Source organism: Pangasianodon hypophthalmus, chromosome 1 (assembly GCF_027358585.1).
Source record: "Pangasianodon hypophthalmus isolate fPanHyp1 chromosome 1, fPanHyp1.pri, whole genome shotgun sequence".
Taxonomy (NCBI): Eukaryota; Metazoa; Chordata; class Actinopteri; order Siluriformes; family Pangasiidae; genus Pangasianodon; species Pangasianodon hypophthalmus.
Genome location: NC_069710.1, coordinates 16,952,527 through 16,973,138, shown reverse-complemented (window position 1 = coordinate 16,973,138; position 20,612 = coordinate 16,952,527). Strand labels below are relative to the sequence as shown.

At 38.6% G+C, this 20,612-nt stretch overlaps 1 protein-coding gene across 6 annotated transcripts in view; it reads left to right on the top strand.

Annotated features, from left to right (window-relative positions):
• pde1ca (phosphodiesterase 1C, calmodulin-dependent a) overlaps nt 1-20,612 on the top strand; it is a 73,953-nt gene that overhangs the window by 15,963 nt on the left and 37,378 nt on the right. Inside the window, exons 1-2 of one of the 6 annotated variants that reach the window (XM_053234315.1) lie at nt 9,745-10,284; nt 15,743-15,769. The exons of 4 other annotated variants lie outside the window; for them this stretch is intronic. In XM_053234315.1, coding sequence (XP_053090290.1) covers nt 10,154-10,284; nt 15,743-15,769 — 158 coding nt within the window. In that variant the 5' untranslated portion in view covers nt 9,745-10,153. Of the gene's footprint in view, nt 1-9,744; nt 10,285-15,742; nt 15,770-20,612 lie in introns of those variants that run through there. One more of the 6 variants, XM_053234318.1, reaches the window with a different exon arrangement.

Genomic DNA, 20,612 nt, shown 5'->3' with positions numbered 1-20,612 from the left:
CCTGAATAAACTGTTGAAACTTTCTCTGATAAGTAAAGGATATGCCTTCATCATGATACATAAGCATCATACTGATGACTGGACATAGCCTGCTACTGAATGTGAAACACTTTGTCACTCAATACGCCTGTGCCTCTTTTAAACTATGTGCAGTGACGGCGGGTCATGATATCAAATGACAGAGCAGAAATCTAATATCTGTCAGCAGCTTGACAATGACCTTATTAGGATTGAGCAATGCATTATATTAGGAGTTCTCATCAATGGCATAATAAGCATTATGTGGGGCAACTATTTTACACACACACAAATGCAGATAGGCAGCTGCTTTTGTGTTTTACATTTGTTTAAGTGATCTATTTTTTTATTTAATTTTTTAAAATGTATATATTATGTGTGTAATACCCTTCTGGCTTCATGCCGTGTTTCCTCCAAATACCAAACATGGTAAACAAAAAAGTTGTAACCCTTTTGTTCAAACCAAAAACACTAAACTTACGGTTTTGTCATCTGTCCTTATGTTTAATTTATACTTTAATTGGACAATCTATTTTTGGTTTCTCTTCCAAACAGATTTTGGGGGGAAAAAGGATGATAGAGTAAATAATCCATGTCATTAGAGATTAATGACGTGTTACAGATGTGTCAGTGACATGGGCTGAACAATATCAGCCCAAATGCACATGAAATCTAGGGTGTGTGTAATCGTGTGACGTGACTGTCACTAACGGTTGCATGAATCTACTTCTCCAGGGTCAGAGGAATCAAACCAGAATTGCATTATACCATTCTGTCTCCACTGGTAGTGCTTTTGCACTTGATTCCACAAAAGTCCAAACTAATCTGCTTATTTGTTAACAGCAAATAATCTGATATGGATGCAAAAAATGAAACCTAACAGTATACTGATGTATTTTTGCTATTGAAAAACAGTATTGCCCTGCTAGCCCATTATACCAGCTACCCCTGACTATGTGCATTGTTTTTGTTTTGTTTGGTCCAATGGGTTTTGAATAAGTATGATGATTAACACACACGACATGACATGACAACTGCATTAGCTCATAGACTGCCAGTGAAGTGGAACGTAGTGTCAAAACTGTAAGGTTCCTAAATAACTTTTATTGAATGACCATATTCCACAGGCTGGAGAAAAGCGTATTTATATCTGGGCCACCTTTTTAATAAATTCATCTTTTTTTCCCTGTGTTTGCTTCTGAAAGCATTTGATGTAGCCTTATTTATCTCCAGTTAACCTAAATGAGCTTGGCTATGCTCTGCTAAATCTGTCAACAGGGATGTCAGTCATCCGTGAAAATTCAAACTACTGAAAGGCACGCAGTGAAATGAGGGCAATTAATCACTTGTTAGAGATATCATCATCCTTTCTTTTCTAGGCTTTGTTCATCTTCTAATTGTTTCATAAAGGGGACCCTGGAGAGTATTCAGTTCCCCTGACCTGCACACGAAAAGGACAAGACGTTGCAGGGTTTGTGAACGAGAGCGGGAGTTTGTTACTCAATATGCCCATGCTCTTTTTAGACACCCAAACCGTGCAGCTCTGAGCTGTCTGCTGGCATTTGGATAGGATTAAAAATTCAATAATACATGAGTCTGCTGGACAATAATTAGCTTGTCCAGTTGGGTTTTTACTCTTACCTTCAGATTCTATCATTCCCTCAGGGTGGCACTGGTTAGGAGGAACAGACCAGGTTTTATCAGCATTCAAAATGTTAGTACCACATAATATAATCTCCTACTAGTTCCAGTGCCTGATATTAGGCAGAAAGAGATGTTTGTTCCCTTTTTATATTTTTGTTGGCCTTTCTTTTGGTACAAATAATTGGAAAAGCCATACTTCAGTAGCAGTTTTATTTCTTGTTGTCTTGTCATTTTTCTTGATCTTTTTGAAAGTGTCTACATGTACAGTCAACAGTTATTGTGATTATTTATTTCATGGTTTTAAATTTTGATATATGCTGTGCTAGGTAATGGTGCTGCTATTTGCTTGCACTGATAGCATAACAGATTTGAATTTCCCTTCGTAATAGCTGTGTTTTGGTTGCAGTTAGTGAGCAATATGAATTATTTTTTAATGAACAGAGAATGTTCGGGTAGGGCATTGATTTCTGGCAGACCAGTGACTGCTAGATTAAATATGCCATTGCTGTTTATTAATAATGCACAAAGGCTGTATTTCTTTTGTCCCGCAATATCTATGTATGTGCATCAGTCACCCTTTTTAAAGAGCACAGGGCTATACATAGACGTGGAGATATCCGGGCACCATTCAGATGAAATTGCCTCTGTAGAGAGGATTGATAAGACTATTGGACTGGTCATCATCTGGCATCCTCTCAGAGGAAGCGCTGGTACATGGGCCCTGTTCTGTGTGTGTGTGTGTGTGTGTGTGTGTGTGTGCGTGTGCATGTGTGCATGCAGTGAGGAATGTGAACAATGTGACTGTGTCCCCAGCAGGCCACAGAGAAAGCCACCAGAACATCACTGCTCAAAAGAAATGAGGCCACATGCATCCGGCACTTTAATCCATTGTTTTATTGCTTTTTTTACCTTATCACTGGCTTCTGTTAAGATGCTCAGTGTTAAACTTTATAATAAAATCTCCTTAAGATGTAAACTGGATAAATTGTCAATATTAATGTGATCTTGCCAAGCTTCACCAGCAAATCACCCAAACTAAAATACTTAAAACAGCACTATTTTAGCAATAAATGTGTAGAGCAGGTCAGAATGAAGGAGCTGTTGGCCATTAAGGTCAAATACTGTTTTGTTAATTGTACAGTCCGGATACAGAAAGAAGACAAATATGAATTTGAGTTAACTTTCAAAACGTTTTTTTTTTTTTTTTTTTTTTTTTTTTTAAATCTGTATAAAAAAATCTATATAAAATCCAACATACATTGATAAATTTTAAACACTGCTTTTACGTTTCTATCCAGTTGTCATGTCATGACCGACTTTGGCCGCAAACTTCACTTCCCACAACGCATGCTGCAAACCAATCACATGACACTTTCACCTGGATTTCCCTTCCCTTGGTTTTCTGATTGCATTCACTTGTGGTTCATAACACTCACTCCATAAATAACACAGGCTTTCACACACTCATTGTGAAGTCTTTCCCTAGCATTTCTAGTGTTGTTACCAAGCCTTCTGTTCTGCTCTTGATTGTGATTGGTTTATTGACTTTGTTTATGTTGTTACTTTGCTCTTTGGCTTTGCCTAGTTTTACCTTAGTGTTTTTTGACTTTAGACTTTCGATTGTGTTTTTGGATTGTTTGATAGTGTTTTTAGTAAACATTAACCTGTACTTGCATCTGTCTCCATCTATACCTGACACCAGTCTGGTTTAATGATGGAAGTACAGTATAAGCAGCTTCTGCAAGGACAAAGGTCCTGCAGCAAATAGATCTCTGAATCCTGCTAGATCTGTTTTAAATGATATATTTATATGTACATTTACAGAATTTAGCAGACAGCCTTATCTAGAATGACTTACGGAAGTGCTTTATGGTTACTATCAAAAATGTATCCTCATTCTAGTTCAATAGGTCAGGGTCTAGGAATAACATCTAGCTAAAACCCAGTTAAAGGGAAGTTTGAGGATAGTACAGCATGGAATGAAATGAAAAGAAGTTAATGGATTTCTTTTAATAAATCAGATTTATCACACTGTTTTTATTTTACTTGATAAGGTCTTGATACTGCTTTGCAAGCAAGAGTTGTCTGTGTCAGTATATAATAATTGTTATTGTTGAGTTGCTTTTTCTGAAATTTGTGCCACCATGAATTTGGGCCACCGTGTTAATGCCTCAACAAAACCATCCTATTAATGCTTTTGTACCCTACTTGCCCTTCAAGTAAAAAAAGGAAATGAGAACCAACTCTGGATATCAGCCAGGGCTGTGTTGTGGGCTGTGGGTTTCCACTGTCCAGATCCATTTTAGAAGCGTGTGTTGGAAACATGGTGCATGTCTCCTGTTGTTAATTGAATTGCGCACAGCTCAAGCCCTCGATCTGAATCTCATTTCAATTGATTTTTCTCTGTCACCCCTTTTACCCCTCAGATAAGCCACAAGGACTGCACAGACTAAGAGCATGTACTTATACAGACACACTCACACTCATTCTCTTTCAGAGATGACAGGGTTAATGGTAATCTCCTGAATGAGGAAGAGGAAATGACATTAATGGAGTTACACATGTTTTCCATTCCACAGTTAGAAAAGGAAAATAAAATAACTCCTGTCCCCTCAAGACATTCCTTCAACATCATGCTGATCTCTCATGCTCAGCTCTCTGTAGTGGAGATAGATGGAGGGGAACAGAGAGACTGGTGAAGTACGGGTAGAGAGGGATGGAGGGAATGATAAAGAAGAAGAAAATGAGTGATGTGATGGAAGGGTAGTGAGCTCCTGTGACACATGAAAAAGAATTGCCCTATTTGTACTTGGTTTGTGACTGTATCCCCCACTTTACATCTGTTTCCTTACATCACCCAATAACAGAAAGAAAAATTGTCAGTTGCGTGTGTGTGCTTGCGGACAGGAAGTGGGTGTTTTTTTTGATTACACATGACTTTCAGTACTGGTTTTGCATAGATTCAGTTCTCTAGTGCAACCATAAACAGAGTCCGGGTTTTAAGCTGGAGGATGCAACAAAAGTGTCCTTTTTCTGACTGATTAAGCTGATTTACTAAAAGGGTCTGTGGCAGAATAGGTCTTTCCCATGAGCAAAATTGAATGTCTTGCGCCTTTTGTGTGTTTGTCTTAATGAATTAGGAAAATACAGGGAAGCATCAATGCAAATAGTTTAGCATTGACATAGTTTAATTGACATAGTTTAGTGCTTGTGGTGTGATATATTAACCTCTTACCAAAGGTTATTCTGTATAACACCAAATAAAGGGTTTTTTTTGTCTTTTTGGTGTCATACAAAACATTTTTAAATGGTTATTTTTCTTCTTTTAAATCTTCTCCATATGGAACCTTTAGGATGCTATAAAGGACCATGTTGGTACGTGTTGGAAACTCAAAATCAGAAATAAGATTGATTACGAAAAATAGCAGTTCAAAGAATTAGAATTTTAGTTATATTAAGTCAACAGTGCTCAAAATTCATATTCACAAATTTAAGAATTCACATTTACCCAGGAACATGTCAGTAACCAACTGCCTTAAAATTTTAAATAAGCTGGAAGAAAAAGTATAAGTTGCTAAAACACAAAGACAGAACATTTTGAAGTGAAAACATTTTGAGGTTGTTCATGCATTACATAAAACAACCTTCAAAGTGAAGGAAATGACTATTTCATGAGAACCTGAAGGCTACATCCACTTACACCAGTATTAACCAGGTCCAGATAGCTAGATGTAACCCTTTATATGGCCTTATTATGGTGACACAGTCTGAACTGGCATCATGGATTACAAAATACTGGTGGTTAAGGTAACAATGTAAAAAAAAAAAAAAAAAGGTCCAGACTGAAGCTTTATTATAAAGATTTTGCAACTTGCAAGACAAAAAAATCTCCTAAAAATTGCTAAGATGCTTAGAAGCTCCACTAACAGAAGACGTTGTAAGAGTGTACAGTGTTCTGTATACTATTTCATCACTTTTCAGCTTTCAGTGTATATGTGTATATTAATAAAATTCACCTGGCAAACAAAATGCGTATTGATAGCATCAATTAATAGAATTGCGGACCAATAGTTTTAAGCAAAAGACAAATGTACCCTGTCAGCCTTAAGTGAATTTTCTGTTCTTTATGTAAAAAATCCTTTCTATTTAATACACTTCCTCATGTTTGCAGTTAAAGGAAAAATGAACTTGTATGCTGAAGAGAATACCTAATTAGTCAAGGTAAAACATTTTCCCAACCCCATGGCATTAACATCTCTAATGCTTCCCCATCAGCAATTATCATGTCTTTCAGGGGATCTGTCACTATCTACCGAGATTTTAATGTAAATCACAGCATGTTGGTCTCATGAATGGTTTAAAAAACAATAATGTAATTTGTGGTGAGTAGACGTAGGGGGAGGATGCAAATGTGGGTGTGTAGAACCCGGTGTGTGAGGGTGGGGAGGAAGACTCGGGAGAAGAGGAATTTTAGCTGAGCTCCAGGCTCGCGTTTAGCAAGGGGAGGAGTTACAGAGCCCATTCCTCCTTCGGCCATTCTCACACAGCTGCCACACACTTGAAGGGCTCCAGGAAGGCCTCCGGATCATCTGTGGAGGCCATCTTGGTGAGTGTGATGTGTGGCATGGTAGCAGGGAACACTGCTGGAGATGTGGTGGGCTGCAGCAGCCTGTGGAGTGGGTTCCTGGCCTGCTCCTGCACAAGGGCTTCAAAGCGCAGCTGCTGCTCACTGTACAGGTCGAGCAGCGCTTGGTGTTGGGTTTGGTGGAGGATGGCGAGGGCCTTGATGATCTTGCTGGGTGGGGAGGCTTCCACGGCAGCGTCGGAGTCTTCCTCAATTCCCGGGTTTCGGCACCACTGTAGAACCCGGGGTGTGAGGGTGTGGAGGAAGACTTGAGAAACAGGCAGAATTTTAGCTGAGCTCTGGACTCGCGTTTATTTAGTCCGTGCTTTTCAGGACACTTTCAAAAACTCAACAAACCCAAAACAACTCAACAGAAACAGGTCTATTCTGGACTCGCGGCTTTTTGTCAAGTTCAAGGTCACACAAGCACCGCCAGCTATATCACCTTCTCTCTTTCTCTCCTCTCTCTTTTACTGGTTACAAGAGTTCCTAAAAGCACATATATAAGTAGACTGGTGGTAAAAAGACTCAGGTGAGAGGGGTTTAAATATTGAAAGTAATATAGTGGTAACAAGAAACAGGTGAAAACAATCAGGGAAAAAATGAGAAAATGAGACTGAAACAGGACTAGAACCAAACCAAAACACACACGCAGCAACAGGGCAGAAAGGAATATGGAATGTCCACAGATGACAGGAAGACTGGAGGTTGGCATAGCTGGGGAGGTGTGGTGACGAGTGCTGGTGGAGGTTCAATGATGTCTGCTGCCAGTAGGCACAGATCAGCGAAGCAGGGTAGCAGGTTAACAAGCACGGTGGCAGGTCAAATCAGCAAAGCTGCCCAGAGGATTTGGAAGCCAACAGGTCAATAAAGGTGGCAGAAGGATCAGGGAACCCAGAAGCCAGCTGAACAGCAAAGCCATCTGGAGGCTCAGGTAATGCTTATTTATACTGATGCTTATTTATACTAATGAATAGAAGCAACATGTCTGAGTTTAGCCACAAACTATCTAGTAAATTAACAATAAGAAAAAGCAGAGCACCTACGATAATGAAAGAAAACTTCTTCAAGATCTGCCTTCTTCACCTAAAAAGTAATCAAGACACAAGCAATAAATAGAAAATGATGCCACTTGCATCAGTCTACAAGTAGATTAGTTGTCCTGTTCCATTACATAACCTTTCACCTTTCTCACCTAATTTACCAATTAATGGCAGAAGTTATAGCTGACATTTTTATGCAATATATTAAGAAATGTACAGCAGTGTATATGCATTTCAGACAAGGACAGTATGGCATAGTGGCTCTGGTCAATGGAAAGGTTGCCTCTAATAGGCAGAATAAGCGTAGTCTCTCTTCATGACTAGCCAATTAGTGTTCACTGCCCTGTACATATGACAGAAAAATTAAGTCAAGTGGCTTTATTTTCATTTCAATCATATACAGCTGGTACAGTACACAGTGAAACAAAACAACGTTCCTCTAGGACAATGGTGCTACATAAAACAACACAGAACTACATGAGACTACACAGAGCTAAATAAGACTACACAGACCTACACAGGCCTACATAAAGCGCATGTGTGCAAACAAGTGCAAACAGGGCTATGCACAAGGCAATTCAACATAGATGTTCACATGAGAGCTTGAAGGAATGCTCCATCATTTTTCATCCTTTCCTCTATCCACTGCATCAGTTGCTTGTGGGTGAAAGCTGAGAATTTTGACTCAAAAATCACTTATAATGAATGTCTAACAACAGCTGTTGAACTCAATCAATAGCCATATCTGTACAATGGTTACACCTCATCAATGCTAGAGAAACACAAGTGAAAAACAATTCTGGTTACTTAGACCTTCCCTAAGGGTTTGTGATATTCATGTACCATCAGGAGTAAACACTAGTGCACTAGTAATACATAATCCCAGATTACTCTCTCTAAAAAAAAGTTCCATTTAAAAAAAAAAGGACCAATTATACACATATAAAACTTAATTTACAAACTTCGCAAATTTACTAAGAATTAATGAAAACATTCTACATTCTATATTGTAGATAAATGTTTATTGACTGCGCCAGCAATTGCCCTTAGGCTTCCATTATCAGTGAATGTTGATTAAACAGATTTTATCTTTAAAAGCGTGTCAGAAATTCTTGTTCCTGGTAGGTGCACATACACTACAGATCCAGTAGATGGAGATTAAGTTGAAAAAAGCTGGGGTGTCCCTTTAAGCTTATGGTGCCTGGCTAGCTCAGTCGATAGCGCATGAAACTTAATTTCAGGGTCGTGGGTTTGAGTCCCACATCGGGTGCCAAACCCAGTCCCTGGCATTGTACGAGCTAATGCACTCTCAGTGCTGGTCCCAATCCTGAATAATGTGGGAGGGTTGCGTCAGGAAGGGCATCCAGCGAAAAGCTGTGCCAAATCAAATAAACTGGATTTCCATAATGGAGCGAGAAGAGCAGCTGAAAGAACATCTCTTTACGTATATGATCTCAGTGTCTTCCACTTCTTGTATGGAGTCATTGAGTCAGACAGGTTGCTGTGAGCAGTGCTGCAGAGCTAAACAGTCCTGAACCTGGCGACCCAGTAGACTAAAACAGTACCATCCTCCTCTTCTACTCATCTCTGCCATGGGAAAAATTGTCTGTGAGGATTCTGGATCAGGTGGTGTAATGTAATGTGTTTTGATTCCTACTATTAAGATAAAGATGTAAGGTTTCCTGACAGAAGAAAACCATAACAAAGTGGGCCTAACACTCAACACTAATGGAGGGTCTCTATTTCTTCTACTAATCTTTGAGTCATCACTTTGAAACGTCAGGGACTCTGTTTGCTGTGATTATGGAGCTCTTTGGAAGTGCCCTTCTTGTCTCAGCCACTTTCTGGAGACGACTGGCTTACCTATTTATGCCCATACACTTTTAATAGTATATGTGCCTATGTCTCATGAATATTTTCTTGTAATTGTATTATGCCTTCTTTTGCTCAGTTATGCTGAAAGGATTATAGCTCAGCCATGCTTGTTTTGCACTGCTTATTTTAATGAAGCGTTTTATTTAATTTAATTTAGTCAAGGTTTTATCATTTTATCAAGGTAATGAATCATCTCCTCTCCTCAGGTTATTTATCATTATTAATAAGATAATGCAGAAGTTGATGTTATCGGCTCTTGGAAAACAAATTCGTGTTCTAGTTTTTAAGTCTCAGTCACACACATGTACATCCATGCACGTAAACACATTCACACAATGGCACACATCTCAACAGAGTGTCAGAGTGCTGTGTTTTTTTCTCTTCCTCATTTCAACACTCACTCATTCTCTCAGTGGCTGACCACACTTTGATTCCTTTGCTCAGAATTGGTATATATAGAGGAAGCTCTCTCTCTCTCTCTCTCTCTCTCTCTCTCTCACTCTGCCAGCCCAAACAGTGTGCTCTGTGCTCAGAGTGCATTGATTGAGTCCCTGCTCTAGCAGAAGGCAGGCTGTGGCACAGGCATGCACTGGTAACTCTTTGATGCACAGATCGTCAGCATTGCTCTAATCCTCTCCGTCTCCACCCCCCTCCCCCTCTTCCTCTTTCTGCATCGTATTCGTCAGAGCAAGCATGGCCCTTCACAGCTCTTACTCGCTCACTGCACACCTGACCACAGAGCTGGTGACAAACACTCTCTCAGCGTGAAGGGGGTAGCCTGCCGAGAGAGAGAGAGAGAGAGAGAGAGAGAGAGAGGGAGAGGGAGAGGATGAGGGACAGGCTCCAGCTGTCACTCTGACAGACTCCGGGCTGTAGCCCACTCACACTCCTACTTTGGAACAACACTTCAGCTGCTGACTCTGTTTTGGACACCGGATAATCCACGTTCATGTCGTTTTGCCTGGTTGACATTTTTGACATGGAATCACCCACCAAGGAGATTGAGGATTTTGAGAACAACTCTCTGAAGTATCTACAGCCGGAGCAGATAGAGAAGATCTGGCTGAGACTGAGAGGACTGTGAGTAGAGCTTTTGCACTTTTTTATATACAAATATGTCTCTTTCTATACAAATCTATGTCCCTGTTTGCTCTTGTATGTGCTTTTGTATGTGCTTTTTTTTTTTTTTTTTTTTTTTTTTTTTTTTTTTTTTTAAATTAAGGCTTTTTAACTTCAGGCACAATCATACTCATGACTTGTAATTATGTTTCATTTTCATTTTCTTTTAACTATGGTAGCAGATGCTTATTTCATAACATTTTCAAGGGTTCTGGGAATTGATTTTGGCAAGCATCCTCTCTCAAAAGTATGTATCCTCTTTTAGAGAGCTACAGTAAATCTCATATATTGCTTCCATTTAAACATGGATAATGTGAGTATTCAGTATACTGTAGTACTAAGTTGAGCTAAACAAAGTTAACTCAAGGCTACCCTGAATTTAACTGACATATTTATTCTTAAATGTGTAGGCAGAAGTTCACTGACCATAATTTAATCATGGTAATTTGAATGAGATATTACAATACAAGGTATCTGCTGATCTCCACAGAATTACAGCCTAATGTAGTAATGTAGTAGAAACAAGCAAAAAGTAGAGAAAGACATTGCCTGGGTTGGATGCATTAATGGAAGCTTTATGTAAAGCCTATAGTCTGTTGCTCTCGGTTATACTGAAGTAGTTAGAAGGAGGTGATGTCCAAATTACACCTGCACACTTTCCTAAATTACAAAAGGAACCATAATAAAAATTCATCTAATATCAACAAGGAAATTAGAGGAAATGAATTTGTGTGGGCAGTGATACACCTTGGAACATGTTTTGTTTCTATTCATTTATACAGATAAAAGTGTAAATCTCAATTTTTGCAATGCAAATCCAGTCTCTGGGATTTTCTGTATTTGCAAATGTATGTATGTGTTCTGATACAAGAGAGCTGGCTACACGCGTGCGTGTGTGTGTGTATGGATGTGTGTGTGTCTGTTTGTGCTTCTGTGTCGTGACAGCCTCAAGACTGTTTCAAATATATTCCCATGTTTCAGTGTAATATTCCAGTTTTTGTATCCAGGTGCTTTTATGACCAGTGGTCTATTTGTAAAAAAATAAAAATTAAATAAATAAATAAATAAATAAATAAATAAAATGATAAGGTGGATGATGGGTTAGTTAACTAGTTAGCATACCTATCAAAATAGAGTAATTAAATATACATTTTTGCTAATGCTGGTTCTAACACCTGCTTTTCCTCTTTTTGAAGAAATTGAAGAAAAGAAACTGACGGCTGAAGCTTGCTGCATCATTAAACATTGCGATTAAAAGCGTGCATTTCTACTTGCCAGTTTGTGATTCACAATTTGGAAAACTTTTAATTTCATTGATTTGGAAATAAATAACTTTATTCTGTTAGATACAATTTAGTATAGATTTAATCTGGCCACCGTGTGACAGTTTATAGTCAAGGGAAGGATTTAAACAGTGATTGGACTCTAAACAGTTAACCCAATCTGGCAACCCTGATTTCTATGCAACTGCATTATCTGCAGAGGGGTGTGTGTGCGTGTGTGTGTTTGTGTGTGTGCTCTTAACTTTACTGATTTGACATGAAATGAAATTCTGATTTGTGCATAGCAAAACTGTGTGAATATTACATTTGGATGGGCTTAAAATATTGATATCGATTAATATCACATGAATTTAAAAGGAATCCAGAGTGAAAGGAAAAAAGAGGGTACAAGGGATATTATTTTATTTCCCTTTTTTAAATAGGGGAAATGCATCCACTATCATCCCCCTTCAGATTGATCTCTGGTTATGACTAAAACACCCCCTTGCCATAGACACACCACTGCAAGGCTTGCCCTAACAATTCATTTTGCAGGACCACAGTCTGAATATACAGGTTCTCCAGAGAGCTATCGCTTGTCCGCTCACTATCTCAGCCCATCAGCAGTGCCATAGACCCAGGCTAATACTGAAGGAGGGGTAAAATGTAAGCCATCATCCATGTTGCACCAAATTACATTTCTCTCCTTGCATTTGTTGAGGCCAGCCACAGGACAACAGATAAGAGTGCTTAAGGAAGGCAAAGTCATGTTCTGGCTGGCTTTATTTCCTTCCTAAATGCTTTTAGTGGGCTCGTTGGTATTTTATGGCTCCCCTGGTACTGCTGGGAGAATTGGGTCTGCTGATGACACACAGGGTCACGGGGAAAGCCAGACTGCCATAAATGCTTCAGTCGGATGATTGAAGCAATGAGAGAGAAAAGGAGCATTGATACATATCAAGATCAATCTAAAGGCCGAGGTGTGTGTGTGTGTCTGTCTGTCTGTCTGTCTTTGTCTTGTGTTTTTGCCATTTGTATGATAGAGATTAAAAGAGATAAGAAGCTTAAATGGTTGAAGATTGAAAAACTGGGGGCCTCCTGTTGTAGTGATGATGATGTGATGAGAGAATTTTTATCACATAGAGTTCATATTTTAGGTTCACCCTAATTTTTTAGAATTTCGACACTATATATAGCCAAGAAAAATCATATAATCAGAGGCACAGATTAATTGGAGTACAGCTTTAGCATAAAACCTAACAATAAAAGGTTATTCAGTATGTAGTTAACTACGAAACAGGCATGGTGCAGTTCCACTTATGCTGTTAGTAATAAAGAAACTAAAAGAAAAAGAACCCAAAAAAATTTACTGAACCTGTATTAATATTTGCGGCTATAGTTAAATTGCAAATTGTCTTGCAAATGTGTGCCTTTTCTTGCCTGTCTCTTCCTTTAAGTCCTTGGCACCTCAATTTGTCCAATTACACAGTTCAAATAAAACAATTCTGAGACATGAACATAGAGACTAATTTGAAGTTTCAATTCAGTATTATTCTCTGATATTTCCTGGCAGTTGTGCAAAGAGGTTACGTCAAAGCTACAGTGGTGACAGTGACACTTACTCCGTACTGTCCAAGTTTTTTCTGTAAATAATTTAAATATCTTAAAATGTCAAAAAATACACCTATATTATTAGTTACATTTTCCAAGAAACATAAATATGTTATCTTTATTAATACAGTATATGTATACATACCGTTGTGTTAATGTGAATACTATATTTTAAAAATATGGGGCTTTTAATATTATTGAATAATTATAATGCATTGTATTACAATGAGCACACAATTTCAATAGCTTTCATGCCAGATATATAAATTAGCAGGTGACTGTATGAAAAGGTATTTGACATTATGAAAAAGTATGTCTTAAACATGCTGGAGTTTCACTGTATCTCTGTTTGTCAGGGAACAATTCATAAGTGCTGAGATGAAAAATGATAAAAAAAAAATATCCTAGTTTTATTGCTGCAGTAAAGGAATGGACAAAAGTCTCTCTTCTACGTACTTTGGCAAGCAACGGTTTGGAGACGCCTGGTCAAAATTTCTGTTACTGTGAATAGTTAAGTGAATAGAAGATGAACTAATCTCCAAAAGGCATAAAGTTAAACACAAAACATTCTTTTCAACATTTTAAACAAGATTAGTATATTATTTTTGTTTTGTACAATTTTAGAGTAGAATCATGCAAAAGTTTGGGTGCCCCAAGAGATTTGAGCTCTCAGATAACTTTTACCAAGGTCTCAGGTCTTAATTAGCTCGTTAAAGCTATAGCTTGTTCACAATCATTGGTGGGAAAGGCCAGTTGATGCAAATTTCAAAGCTTTATAAATACTCTGACTCCTCAAACCTTGTCCCAACAACCAGCAGCCATGGGTTCCTCTAAGCAGCTGTCTAGAACTCTGAAAATTAAAATAATTGATGTCCACAAAGCAGGAGAAGGCTATAAGAAGATAGCAAAGCGTTTTCAAGTAGCCATTTCTTCAGTTCGTAATGTAATTAATAAATGGAAGTTAACAAGAATAGTGGAGGTCAAATTGAGGTCTGGAAGACCAAGGAAACTTTTCAAGAGGACTGCTCATAGCAGTGCTAGAAAAGCAAATCAAAACCCCTGTTTGACTGCAAAAGACCTTCAAGAAGGTTTAGCAAACTCTGGAATGGACTCTGTTCTACTGTGCAGCGACACCTGCACAAATATGACCTTCATGGAAGAGTCATCAGAAGAAAACCTTTCCTGCATCCATAAATATGCCTAATGCATTTTGGAAACAAGTCCTGTGGGCTGATGGAGTTAAAATAGAACTTTCTGGCCGCAATGAGCAAAGGAATGTTTGGACAAAAAAGGGCACAGAATTTTATGAAACGAACACGTCTCCAACTGTTAAGCACGGAAGTGGATTGATCATGTTTGGGCTTGTTTTGCAGCCAGTGGCGCGGGGACCAGTTCACGAGTAGAGGGAAAAATGGATTCAATTAAATACCAGCAAATTCTGGGAGCAAACATCACACCATCTTTAAAAAAAGCTGAAGATGAAAAGAGGATGGCTTTGTACAACAGGATCATGATCCCAAACACACCCCAAAATCCACAATGGATTACCTCAAGAAGCGCAAGCTGAAGGTTTTGGCATGGCCCTCACAGTCCCCTAAACATCATCGAAAAATCTGTGGCTAGACCTCAAAAGAGCAGTGTGGCCCAAGAATCTCACAGAACTAGAAGACTTTTGCAAAGAAGAATGGGTGAAAATCCCCCAAACAAGAATTGAAAGACTCTTAGCTGGCTACAAAAAGCATGTACAAGCTGTGATACTTGCCAAAGGGGGCATTACTAAGTATTGACCACAAAACTTTTGCTTCAGGCCCTTTTCTTTTTTTGTTATTTTGAAACTGTTAAAAGATGGAAATATATTAAAGAAATGTGGCATCTTTATGCATTTTGGAAATTAGGTCATCTTTTACTCACTTAGCTATTCACAGTAACAGAAATTGTGACAAGAGAAGCCTAAACTTTTGCATGCCACTGTAGGTTATTCAGTGTACCATATGTAAGCAGATGCAGGATAGAGGGACTCGTCACTTCAGTGGTCCAGGTCCAGTCTTGGAGGGCTGGAGTCTAGTTTAGTGATTTCTCTTGCTCAAAGACATCTGATTCAACCACCCCAATTAATGACAAGGTTTTTAATAGGTTTGTTAGAGCAGGGAAATCACCAAACTCGGCAGAACTTTGGCCCTCTTGGGCTGGAACTGCTGGAATTGGCGTAGTATGCTATAAGAGAACCATTTTGCAGTACTTTTAGAAATCTTTGTGTGTTTTTTACTGAAGGTACTCTGTCAGCCACAAACATCAGGAATAAGACATATCAAACTTGATAAGTAGCAAAACTCTTATCTCCGTCTGTTATCACTAAGACTGATGATTCAGGGTTTTATGGGAGCCGGCTTTGTGTGGACTAATTAGGATGTTCGGTGAGGAACCAGCAGTACAACTTGCATGATCAGTAAAATGCTGTAAAATCCTATGACCAGATTGCAGATTATCAGTTCATGCAGCAAAGTGAAATAAGGAGTGTTTTATGTTTCTTTTCTCATATTTTTCAGGAGAAAATATAAGAAGACGTCACAGAGGTAAGATCTAAGCCACACAGGATGCAGTGATAGTGGTATCACTGTATAACCTGCCTTCTGTAAAACAAATAAATAAAGAAAAATAAAAAAAATTTAAAAAGTCACTCACACTTAGTAAATACAGCTCTTCCTAACATATCAATATTCCTGTATTTGTATTACATTCAAATACCAAGTATGTGTGTACCATACTATAACCTACTATATGTTTTTTCCAGACATTGTGGTTAAATAATGAGACTTTTTGGATGCCCTCTTAATTGTGTATTTGCTAACTGGAAGCATGTATTTATTAGCACAGACAGAAGGTTTATAATTCGTGTTTGAATAAACTGTCTCTGAGTTCAGTCTAAACCTCAGTGGCTTATTAGGTTTATTTGCTTGTGCATGTATGCTCATACTTGTGCCTGTGTACATTTGTGTACTGTGATGTGTGTGTGTGTGTGTGTATGAGCATGTGTGTGTCTTTGAGCATAAAGTTATGTCAGACAGTTAGGGGGGCGAGGGGCTAATGAGTGCCAGCACGATTATTAGCCGAGTTGATATCACTGCTGTGTCATCTCTGACCTTGGTGTAGGCCTGTCATTCTTTTAACAAATAAAACACACTAGCACATACAAAGGCATAAACTGAGATAAACAAAAATCCTCTCCTGACATTACCCAGAAACAAAACCAAGGAAGTGTTCTGGCCAAAGCTGAATGCAATCCAGCCTGCGAGCTGACATGCAGACATAAACAGCCAGCAATAGCTCCTGTATCTCAGGCCTTCTTCATGTGTCATGGTTTTACGGGTGTGTATGTGTGTCCATTGATAAGTGTTTGATGAGCTGGCAGGGTGTGTAAGAAGAATGCGAGGGCGTCTGTCGGTGTGTATGAGTGTGGACTAATAGCTGTGCAGATGCTGATAACTGTAGGCATCAGATTTAAGGGCAAAACATCAGATAAACAGATAAACTGTACATATAACAACTGAAAAGTAGCAATATTTTAAAAAAAGTTCTATTTTAAAAAATCAACCAAAACCCTAATAGTTTCTTAATGATTTCTTTTTCCCACACGTGCACATAGAAGAGCAACACACAGAACAGCATTGTACCAGGAGAATAAGTCAGATGAAACACTCTATCACCTCCAGGGTGTGTTTGTGTGTGACTTTGGTCTCAGAAGGGTTGTTTTATTGCACATAATTATCACTATCAGCCAGGTTTGTTTGGCTTTCTGTTGTGTTCACACCCAGATAATGCCCTGTCCAAATCCCAACCCAACCTCTCTTCTCATCAGATTCACATACTCACAAACCCATTGATCTCTTGCCCCCTGAGCTAATAGTGTTGACCAGTGTTCACTGAGCAACTCTAGGCTAGGTCACTCTAATGCAGTTACAGAGATCCAAATGAGATGTTCCATGAACTACAGCAGTCATCTACTGTATGATGACTCATACTGTCAGATGAATATTACATTTTGGTCCCAGGTTTATGTGCAATCAGTATGGCTTGAGAAGGTGAGGATGCTCAGAGACGGAGAGACAGATTCATTTAAATCCCAATCATATGGGAGATGGAATCACGACGTCTGTAGCTAAAGTGCAGAGCAGAGCTGTCAGGCTCCTATTGCATCTAAAGTAATCAAGTTCTCAGATGAGCAAATAAATTTACTTACATCTCATTTTCCTTTTTCATCAATAGATGCTTCATTAGATTTTTGAAGCATGTTGCAGTCTGTAGTCCAATGCTTGGCCTGAACAAGTAAAGTAAATAATCACAGAAAACTGCAGAATGTTAAGTATCTGCACTTTTCTGGTTGCTGCATTTTAATAATATATGAATGCATGAATCATGTGTTCAGGAATAACACGTACTTCTTAATGACATCCTTAGTGACACACAGCTCTCTGAATCATAGCATTATTCTAGGCACAGATACGGCCTATTCTGGTCATTTATGAAACCTATTAAAAAAAAAAAAACAGGCAAACTGGCGTAGAAACATTTCTACTTGTTTGTCTCCCTCTGGCTTTTCACTGATTCTTCGGCATTGCTTTAGGAGGAGACAGATTCATAATAACTGATTGACTGCATGCAAAGGCAGCCTTTCCCTTGAGGACTTGGCTGAAGGGAACCTTCTCATATCCACCTTGCTAATATGATCTTATAGGTCTCTGTTTTCATGTTCCAGTCATATTGTTGTCTGGCTGCTACTTTTTCTGTTGAGCTTTCTTAAGAAATTTTAAAAGTTTTTTTTTTTTACCAGAACAGTGACTGCACTTGCATTTTTTGAGTCTGTGTTCTCTACTAACCAAATAGTAACTGAACCAATTTATTATATTAAGTGATTTGACATCACATAGTATTGCGTGTTCTGTACTACTTCAAGTTGGAGTCTCTAAAGAACTTCTTGACTTCTTCCACTGTGTCAAGTACCTCTAGATTTAATTCAGAGTCATTAGTTCCTCATTCTAAACCTTGTTGTAGGCTTTGATGAAGCTCTGTTGCAGGGACACAACAGATCCCTACTGCATAATTAATATATTACATCTCATTCCTCATCTTATCAAGTACTAATTTGAGTCTTTAAATAGATGACACACAGTTTCGCCATTTCACATTGTTCCTTTACTGCTTTGGCCTGGAATTCTTGGTCGATTCACATCTAAGAATTTATCAACAACCTCTTTACATTCAAAACATTTTTCTGGCTACCAGAGCTGAAATATTTTAATTGGCATTGTACAGTTTTTAATTGAACTAGCCATGATCAGGGTTTCAGCTCTCAGCTCTCTAGCACGGATGTTTTTCACTACTTGTCTCTTGACCCAAACTCATTTTCAAGCTATTGAGAAACGGCTCACAGAGTGCATGGTGGATTTAATGGCCATCAGTGTGGCCTTTTCTGATAATCTAATTAGGGCTGGCTGCCCAGTTGGAGGCAGCTCATATTCACACAGCCATAGCAGACCCTCGAACCCTGTCGTCAGCTCAATCTGTTTTTCACACATGGTGTAATAAATGTGATGCTCAAACAGAATGCCCTCCAGATGGGTTTTGTTTACATGCCCTTGTCAGCTTTTAATTATATTTTTCCCGCCTTTCTTTTTAACCTTTTGGCCCTGCATTTCTGGTTCTCCTAATCCAGAACTAACTGAATGGTGAATATGTATTCCACCAATTTGCAATGGCAGTTCTCATTGTAGGGGAGATAAATATTTAGTGACTGCTCTCAAAGAGCAAATTCCTTTGACACATCTGAATGGATTGCAGTGTCTTACCGTTAGACCATGACATTACAAACATGAGTTAGTCACTGACCTAGCACCTTGTATGGTGTTTTATAAGTGCTATTTTCTGTGCTTTCAGAATGCCTAGAGTTGAGACATCTTGCCTCGTCTTGCCTCTCCACTGACTGATTTTCACTTCTTAATTGATTACTTCACACCCAGTGAATCACAGAGTACACATCTGATAATTAAATGAGATAATTATTGAGGCAAACCTGATGTATTTACCCAGTGATTTTAGCCTCACAACTTGACTTTTTCTCCCATGTGCACCCATGGTTCTGTTTTGTGTGAGATGAATGTAAAGAAGGACACTTAAAGCAGCAAAGTAGAGCTTCTCTCACTGACATTGTCATTCATGCATTGTTTCTTCCACTTCCTCATACACCCTAAATGGATGCCTCTAATCCGTTTCACCAATCTTCATAGTTGATCAGATGCTCTGCATGCAACTCATACAGTAATTGCCAGGGGCTATTGGGAATTAAAAATTGTGGTGTTTGTGAAGACAATCCTTCCTGATCTCTTCCTCTCCTCTCCTTCTTTGCCTGCAGAAACAGGGAAAGCATAAATGACTTTTAAGTTTATCTCACAGTGCAGGGAGCACCCTCAGATTAGCCCAGGACTCCTCACGCTCCCTAGGTGTTTTTCACACACTGAGCACAAGAAGACTAAGCTTTCTATTCGTTAAGGTTTCTGTTTACATGGCCGCCTGTCCAATACATAGATTGGACAAAAGAATGTCATAATGTCAAAGGACACACTCAAGGTGAGCCAAGAGGTGATATTCGTGGTTCACATAGATAACATACAATGTTAGTGCTTCACAATATATACATAAAATACACATACATTGTATAATATGTATGTGCAGCCAACCTTTATCTCCCTTATAACACAGTGTGCAAAATTTGAACTTTGCTTTAGTATGTGAAATATAAAATACATGCTATATGACAGTGTTTCTTATTTGCAGTGTAATAAAAATAGCTTTTAATAGCTTTTAATAGACTTTAAATAGCTTAGCGATTTCACCTTAAGTTTGCACCTAAAGGCTTCTTCTTCTTCTTAAGCATATCTGAAAGTATGGACCTTGAAATATCAACACATGAGGTCAGTGAAGAACAGAACAGCTTATCACTCAGTCTATCAGTCCTGCAGGAGGCTTCACATGAAACGTGTTATTGTAGATCAGAATTTGGCACTGAAAACTCATTTTTGGTGAATATAGTACTGGTTTATTTTGACTTCATATAAAGGACTTTCACGAAAGAATATGGTTTGCATATACCTGTAATACTCGAATTTATTCAAAGATTGAAGTTGTTCATGTGATACTAATGTTTTTGCAAGATAATTGAAACCTTTTTTGGCTGTTGTATCTCTAAACATTAACTTACAGCCCATCTCTGTGGATCTCTCTCTCTGTCTCGCCAAACTGTATGGCTTCTTGTCACTGCTTGAATGTAATACCGTCCATGACCCTGGTCAACAATGCACAGATCTGGAGGAAATACAAACTTAACCTTCTCTCAGTTCCAAATATTGGTGGAGAAACAGCAGC